Source organism: Ursus maritimus, unplaced genomic scaffold (assembly GCF_017311325.1).
Source record: "Ursus maritimus isolate PB19 unplaced genomic scaffold, ASM1731132v1 scaffold_21, whole genome shotgun sequence".
Taxonomy (NCBI): Eukaryota; Metazoa; Chordata; class Mammalia; order Carnivora; family Ursidae; genus Ursus; species Ursus maritimus.
The window spans coordinates 47445398-47453617 of NW_024424564.1; the positions used below are offsets into that span (position 1 = coordinate 47445398).

The 8220-nt window shown below is 49.0% G+C and overlaps 1 protein-coding gene across 2 annotated transcripts; it reads left to right on the top strand.

Annotated features, from left to right (window-relative positions):
* The first annotated feature begins 5379 nt into the window (after window positions 1-5379).
* On the top strand, window positions 5380-6866 carry TOMM22 (translocase of outer mitochondrial membrane 22). 2 transcript variants are annotated; one of them, XM_008705555.2, is made up of 4 exons: window positions 5380-5544; window positions 5791-5909; window positions 6378-6495; window positions 6727-6866. In XM_008705555.2, exons 1-4 carry the CDS (start codon window positions 5428-5430, stop codon window positions 6799-6801), a joined length of 429 nt encoding a protein of 142 aa, XP_008703777.2. In that variant the 5' UTR covers window positions 5380-5427; the 3' UTR covers window positions 6802-6866. The 2 variants fall into 2 exon arrangements, with proteins under 2 accessions (XP_008703777.2, XP_040493481.1); XM_040637547.1 differs by having other exon boundaries at window positions 5385-5544; window positions 5764-5909.
* Window positions 6867-8220: the final 1354 nt, after the last annotated feature.

Here is an 8220-nt window from a genome sequence, read left to right on the forward strand (position 1 = left end):
GGGGGGGGGGGGTGCAGCAGGAAGGTACAACATACTGGTGGACACCGCGACCCCCAGGCCAGGGCGGGGAGCAGGAATGAGCCCTGGGGTGCTGTCCAGTGGTCACTTCACGTAAGAAGGCGCCTTCCCAGGTTCTGCCTCACTGGCCTGATGCTGCTGCGGAAGCTGCTGGAGTCATGGCGTCACCCCTCACGCTGGCATTTGGGGTGTGGCACCAGCAGTTCCAAAGGGCCCTGTGTTGGGGGCCTCGGATGCACAGCCCTCCCGGTTCTCTGCCCCCACCCCCAGGGGGCTACTCTCTCTGTTCTTTGAAGAATAATTGTTCTCGGAATCCACCCCCTCTCCTAGCTTCAGCTTCTCGAAGGTGGCGGTGGCGGTGGCAAGCCCCAGCCTTCCATGGCAACACTCTTATTTTTGTGCTACTTTCCTGTTTACTTTCTAAAAAATTAAATGCTGGTATGTCATCTGTCTGTGGCCAAAGTGACCGAGAAATGAAAGCAGCAGTTCTTGAAGAAGTCAGGGGAGCCTGGAGTCTAAGCTTCTGTTTGGCTGCCCAGAGACAGTTTTTAAGTTGTGGGGAAATGTCACCCTTGCACGAGAAGCAGTCCCGCTTCCCGGGCATCCGCAGAGGCTGACCGGGACAGGAACAGTCTCTCTGCCCAAATTCCTCTGCAGTCCTCCAGAGATTTGGGACTAGGTCAGACCTGGCAGGGACCAAGTTGTCAAGCAGTCGAGTGTTCGGGGCGGGGGGCTGCATTCCTAGAGAGGGAGTCCTTGCCTAAGTCCTCGTGAGAGCAAAGCTGCTCTGGTTGGGGGAGGGAGTCAGAGGGAACCCAGCTCCCAAAGTTAAGGGGGAGGGCACTGCGATGGGGACAGAGCCCAGAGCTTTAGCCTGGCAGTGGCTACGATGGTCAGCACCTTGCCCTCCTACACCTGTCTCCCTCAGCTCAGCCCCGTGAAGCTGGAACTGTCAGCAGGTGTCCTCAGAGGTAAGGAACCAGATTCCAGGAGGTTCAGAAACTGGTCCAGGATCATACAGCAGAGGTGTGAGAGCCTGCTGACTCCCAGCTCCTGGTGAAAGAGAGGGGCTGCTGGGGGACGGCCTCTAATGGGCCAGCTCAGGGGAGATGGATAGAGGTTCCAGCCCATAAGCTCACTTTCTGATGAAGGGGAGAATAACTCCGAAGAAATTAGAGGATACAAATGTAAATGGGCTGTAAATGCTGCCCCTAATGGGAGCAGCGGCGAGTTAGCTTGCTCCTGGCTCAGCATCCGTAGCAAGGATCTACTGAGTGCCCTCGATGCCAGACACCTGTTGCCAAATCTCATAGAATCCAGGTTTGTTCTCGTCCCCTGCTTTTAGATGAAGAAACGAGCTGCTCTCAAGGTGACACAGCTGGACGGGGTGGAGCCCAGACTGAAACCTTGGGAATCATGAGGGGCAGGTTTGGTTGTCACAATAATGTGGGTTCCCACAGCGCCCTGGCACCAGAGAGGGCTGGAGCCGTTATGTGGGACAGTTCTGCAGTGAAGGAGGACTTTTATTTTGAGCGATAAGGGAAATAAGCTGCTGGTGAGTTTGAGCAGAGGAGTGTTATGATCAGGTTTTTTTAAAGATTTATTTATTTTAGAGTGTGCCTTGGGGAGGGGCAGAGGGAGAGAGAGAACCTCCACCTGAGTCCCTGCTGAGCACAGAGCCTGATCCCCCCCCCCCGGGGGGGGGGATCGATCTTTCAACCCTGAGATCATGGCTTGAGCTGAAATCAAGAATCAGACGCTCAACCGACAGCCACCCAGGTGTCCCAATCAATTTGTGTTCGCTGATGGATGTGAGAAAAAGGGAAAGGAGAAAAGAGGAAGGTGGCCACATCTCACCACCCCAACCCTTGTATTTTTCCCAACGAGATATTATCTACTTTCAAGTTCTTACCTTTCTAGTCAGATACATCCTTCAGGCTCTGGTTAAAATTCCTCCTCCTTCAAGGTCTTTATGAACCAAACCTGCTACTTAGGGGCCATAGTGCCATCTGTGTGACGTTATCTCTTGTGATACCACAACAATTTTGTCAATTTCTGCGCTGCGTGTTGGGTTAGTGGGAGCTGTTACTGGGGAGCTGCACGAAAGTTCTGGGGGCATCAGCGAGTGAGTGCGGCTTTAGAGGCAGTCAGAGGGAGGATTAGAGGCAGTCAGAGGGAGTCATCTAGTCCTACAGGCCTGCAAGGGACTCCACCAGCCAGTTGTGCGGATTGGGCTAATGTCTGTTTTGTATGGGAGGGCTTACAGCTTTTCTAAGATTCTCAAAGGGATCTATGCCTGCCCACTGACCCACAGCAAGAACTGCTGTATCACCAATCTCACATTCTGACAGAACAGAAACAGGAAAGGCAAAATCGTGGACTTGAGGGATGGGGTAGGAGAGGAGCCAGAGGCTGGGGTTCTAGAACACCCCATCTCCATCCAGACGGCATAGTCAGCTCTGCACCTGCCTGGGGCATCCACACTCACTTGTTAGCACCTTTACTTGTCTCCTTACCCTTCCTTCCACAGTGCCCCCTGGCTTGGCATCATTCTTGCCTTCCGTCGTCTTTGCTGCCTCTCAGCATCTCTCCTTGAAACCTTTAGTGAAGCCGCTCTTCTCTGAGTTCCCTTCTTCCTCTCCAGCAGCTCCTCCTTGAAACTCTTGAGGCTCCCCTTCCCCTCCATCTCTTTTCTTTTCTTTTAGTTCCTGTTTTCTATTTGTCTTTAAAATGTTTTCTATCGTGGCAAAATATACATAATGTAAAATTTACCATTTTTAATTAGTTCAGTGGTAACGAATACATTCATAATGTTGTGCGCCCATCACCACCATCCGTCTCCAGACGCTTCATCTTATAAAGCTGAAACTCTACCCATCAAGGAGTAACTTCCCATTTTGTAACTGAACCCAAGTTCAAGTGTCCGACATGCGGTGAAGCTGATCACTGAGATAGACCTCGAGTGTACAGTAAGGCAAGGGTTTATTCTGGTAGCCAAATGAGCTGGGAAGATAAGCTTCAAGTCTGCCTCCCTGAAGCAGGAGGGCCAGGGGTTTTTAAAAGCAAGTGGAAAAAGGTCTGAGTAAAGCGGGAGAGGAGCTATGTGACTCAAAATCAGATAAAGGCGGTTACAAAGTGAGGGAGGGTTAACCGCATTGTGTTGGGCTCTATGGGGAGGGAGATCAGTGTCCTGACTGGGTCCAGCTGGCTTCTGGATGAAACCCTGAGTTTCTGCAAAACAACTAAATTCACACTTGGTTATCACGGTGTCAGGCATGAATATTATCTTCTAGAAACATGGTGGCAGACAGCATTCTGAGAACAAGCAGCTGTGGGGAGAAGTCGTAGCTGCCCTAGCTGCACTGTTACCTTTTTGGTTATCGGTTTCGGTTTCCCCTCCCCAGCCCCTGGCAACCACCTGTCTACTGTCTACGAGTGCCAGCAAGTACTCGCTGACCTTTAAATGTCTGATTCCACAGGGTCCTGGCCTCTGGGCTACCTTCTCACTCTGCCTTTTCTAGACCATCACATCTCTCCCAAGGCTTTTAATACTCTGTACTGTATGATTCCCTTTTTTTTTTTTATCCCTCCACAGTGATAGAATGGTCGAAAGTTTTTTTATTCTTAAAAATAGGGTGTTGTTTTTTTGTTTTTTCAGATCATGTATTGCTCTTGTGAATACAAACAAAATTAGTTGGTTGAAGGTTTCCTAAAACGTCTCCCCATTAGTATTGTGACTTTCCACTTGGAGGCATTAATGCCTGTACCTTCCACGTAAGACTGTCTTCTCTAGGGGCCCCTGTCTGGCTCACTTGGTAGAGTATGCAACTCTTGATCTCAGGGTTGTGAATTCAAGCCCCAGGTTGGGTGTGGAGCCTACTTAAAAAAAGAAAAAAGAAAAAAAAAGACTGCCTTCTCTCCCTTCAAGACTCAACACTACCAGCATTCCCTAAAAGAGCCCACAAAAGAATTGAAAGCCATCATTACTGGGCTCTTAAGCTGCCCTTGTATTTATATAGCGCTAGCCAACGTAAATAATTTTAACAAATGCAAAAAGGCGTAATTCATAAGTGTACAGGCTAATAGATTGTCCAAAATGAACATCCCAGGTAAACACCACCCTGGTCAAGAAAGAATACTTTACCAACACCCCAGAAGCCACTCTCCTGCCCCTTACCAAATATCCCCTCCGATGTATGCAAAGGGAATCAGTAATCCACACCAAAGATTGGTTTTGCCGGTTTTTGAACTTTATGTAATGGAATAATACAGTAAGCACCCTTTTGAGACATAAAAACTTTCTATAGTGAGTGCTGCCCTGTTCGGAGCTGAAAAGGACCAAGGATTGTTACAGGAGGAAGTGCAAACGTACCTGCCCCTCCTTATGTAAGCATAGGACGAAGGACATGGTCCTGCATCAGAGACCTGGACTCTTCAGTCCTGAGATTCTGATTCCATGGTCAGCTGGCCAAAGCGTTTATCAAATTACTCGTGTATTAAGAACTTGTGTGAGGGGCACCTGGGTGGCTCAGTCGGTTAGGGGTCTGCCTTCAGCTCAGGTCATGATCTCAGGGTCCTGGGGTCCAGCCTGCTCAGCAGGGAATCTGCTTCTCCCTCTCCCTCTGCCCCCGCCCCTGCTTGTGCACGCGCTGTCTTTCAAATAAATAAATAAAATTAAAAAAAAAACAAAACACCTGTGTGGCACATTATAAAAAGAAGCATCTAATCCAGCAAAGCAAAAAATTAAAATATGGATACACTTCCATTTATAATTGTGAAAGTGTATGATGTAATTTCGAGGGCAACTATCTAATATCTAGCAAAGTACTAAATGTTCATACTTTTTGGCCAGCGAACTTGTAGAAATCCATCCTCCAGAAAGACTTCCCGTGCACCTCTATACTGTGCCTCAACTTCCTCATTTCTAAACCAGGGACGATAGTACATACCTCGGTGGGTTGCTGTGACGATTAAATGAGTACACAACACACAATACCTGGTACTCAAGTATTTAAGTGCTAACTCTTGCCTTTGTCTTAGTACATTGGTACTGTTCACTCGATGTTTTCCCAAAAGACCAATAAACCTCCAAATACCTAACTCCAACCATATAACACACCCCTCGGGGAAATGAGACTGGATTGCTGTTTGTCGCAGTGTGACCCCTGGGAGCTCATTAAAATGCAGGTTTCTAGGCCCACACTAAACCAAAGAGAATTACCGCGGAAGCACCGCGACTCTGTACTTGGACCAAGGTATTTCTTACCCGGCCGAAAGCCGAAGTCAGCCGGCCAGAAGGCGTCGCTCTTTCCCAGCACTTCAGCCTCCGGCTCCCGGAAGTGCAGCTCTGTCCTCCAGGGGCGCTGCACTCGCCTCCTCGCTTCCGCTTCCGGTGTTCCCCCTGCAGCCATGGCCGCCGCCGCCGCCGCCGGCGGTCCTGGGGCGCCCCTGTCCCCGGACGAATTGCTTCCGAAAGGCGATTCCGAAAAGACTGAGGAGGAGCTGGAAGAGGAAGACGATGAGGAGGTACTGGGGCCCTGCGGTGTGAGGCGGGGTGCGAGGTTACGGCCAGGGAACGGCCCGCCCGGGGGTGTGAGCTCCGCGTGCTGCGGGATTCGGACGAAGGCGCGTCGCGGAGCCCGGAGAGGTCGGAGGGGAGGTGTCTTCTCCGGGAGGCGGGGTTAGGGCCCCCACTGGGCCGGGGCGGGGTGCCCTAGCCCCAGGGGATGGTTGCCATTGCTTCAGTCAAGACTCGCGCCGCCTCCACCACAGCTAGATGAGACCCTGTCGGAGAGACTGTGGGGTCTGACGGAGATGTTCCCAGAGAGGGTCCGGTCCGCGGCTGGAGCCACTTTTGATCTCTCCCTCTTTGTGGCTCAGAAAATGTACAGGTAAGGGACGAGGGCAAAGACATTGGGATGTACCTGGGGTGCCTGAAGTGCCGTGAATGAGCATGGGCTTTGGAAGTAGCAGACCGGGGTTGGAGGCCAGCCTGCCATCTAGATCGCTGAGTGACCTTGGGCTGGTGGTTGCCTTAACCTTTCTTGGTCTCAATTTCCTTCCCCTAAAGTGGCAGTTCTTATGGGACAGGGTCGTTGGGAGGATCGTTTCACATTATGGGAGGTAATTATTGTGCCGTGTAAATACCTTTGTGAGAACTCAGGAGAATGTTAGAACTGCTGGCACGAGATAAACAGCCAGCAGAAACTGCTCATCCTGTTTCTGGTAGGGGTTATGGTGCGAGGGTTGGGTAGAACACGGGTATCAAAAACATGGGAGTTTAAGAGGGTTGGTTACTGGTTTCTTGGTGAAGCGATCTGTTTTTGTGTCTCGCTATCATGCTCACACTCCCTCCGCAGGTTTTCCAGGGCAGCCTTGTGGATTGGGACCACTTCCTTCATGATCCTGGTTCTTCCTGTTGTCTTTGAGACTGAGAAGTTGCAGATGGAGCAGCAGCAACAACTGCAGCAGCGGCAGGTGAGCCCAGTCCCTGGGCCTCTTGCCAGTGGTGGAGGTGCAAGGTGTTGATTTCCCAGCACCTGGGTAGACCAGCAGTTACTTGTGGGTAGAGATTGGGATCCAGCCCATGCCTTTAGGTACCCGACTGTGCTCAGCAGTTTGTGTAGAGCTTGTCTGCCCTGTCAGTTACAGTGGAAATGCAATCCCTAGGCTTGTATGATGCCTTATACTCCTCCTCTTCTTTTCCAGATACTTCTAGGGCCTAACACAGGGCTCTCAGGAGGAATGCCAGGGGCTCTACCTTCACTTCCTGGAAAGATCTAGATTGCTACTGCTATATGACTTGTCTTGGTGGGACAAGTTTGAAAATTCAATAGTGTTTGAACTGCTGATTATTTGGATTTTTTTTTTTTTTAAGTAACTCTGGCACATTGATCTATCTAAACCTGTTGGGGAGAATTCTCCCCAGTGTCTCACGGAGACTCCCAACTTGCAACTGTGCCCTCCACGCTGTCCCATTTCTTCTGTTCTCACTCTGATACCAGAGTGCAGCAGTGCAGACGGTTACTCCAGTTCTGGCCATCCCGCCCCTTTCACTAAATCACTCATGACTGGAGGCACAGGAACTGATGCCACTGGGAAGGATGTACCCCAGTTTTGTTTTTAAGCATGGAGATGTTGGGAAGGGACATGCACACGATATGAAATACATTAATGCATTACAGCCGTAGTGTAAAGCAGCCACTGTGAATTTCTATGTTGGAAAGGAGGGAGGGCCGGGCAGCAGTTTCAACCATAGGATGGGGACTGTGGAGGACAGAGCAGGAGCTCATTTCCTCTGCCCATTTTGGCTATGAGAGACCGGTGTCTGTCTAAAAAAGAAAAAAAGTAAGTGCTCACTTTTTGTATTTAAATATTAAAAATGATTCCAATGGAAAGTGTCATCTATGTACTTGTGATACATATACCTCAAAATCACTTAGACTGTCCCTCACTTTCCTCTCAGCTCAGCTAGCACCACCATTTAACAGTGTTTGACCCCTTAGGCCCAAGTTAGTTAAACTTCCAAAAGTGAAAAAGATGTTTCATTTCTGGCCAAGAACCTTTTAATAGTAATCTTTGCCCTGAATTCAGGCAGTCATTTTCAGATCTACCAACAAAGGACTGGGTCCAGGTACTTGTAAGGTCTACGGTGACATACAGTCGTAAAGGATTTATAGGGAATGACATAGTACTAATATCTGGTCTAGGGAGGGAAGGGTGGCAAATAGAACTTTTTTGGTTTGTTCTTTTAAAAATAATTGCCGAGATGAGCTGATCATGAATCCAACTGTAGCCCTGTCTTTGAACTTTGCAGTTTTTCCATTTAACGAAAATTTTTATTAGCACTATAGTATTAATGGTACTGAGGTGTTTTGTATTTATCAGAATAATACAAGTTAGGGCATATAGTACTATTCCTATTTTACAGAGGAGGAAACAGTCACAGGAAGGTTAAGTAATTTGCCAGACTGCATAGGAAATGCTGGATCTGAGTTCAAATCCAGTAGGCCCTCTGCTGTGATCTTGACTTGTTAACCAGAGAAAAACACTGGTCACTTGTCAGTGCTGGTAAAGAAAATTTGTACTTTGATTAGTTTTCCTCAGATTGTTGAGCCCAGTTTTTATAAACTGAAAAATGCCTCAGGCTTTTGAACCAAATCCTACTTAGTGAATAGCTTACCTGGATTTTTGAGGTGAGAG

Bases quoted from the DNA above. Each gene is read 5' to 3' on its own strand.
- TOMM22 (XM_040637547.1), top strand. From the start codon at position 5,428: ATGGCCGCCGCCGCCGCCGCCGGCGGTCCTGGGGCGCCCCTGTCCCCG. The intron at 5,910-6,377 runs GTAAGGGACGAG...CTCCCTCCGCAG, and splicing joins GTGGCTCAGAAAATGTACAG to GTTTTCCAGGGCAGCCTTGT. The intron at 6,496-6,726 runs GTGAGCCCAGTC...CTTCTTTTCCAG, and splicing joins AACAACTGCAGCAGCGGCAG to ATACTTCTAGGGCCTAACAC.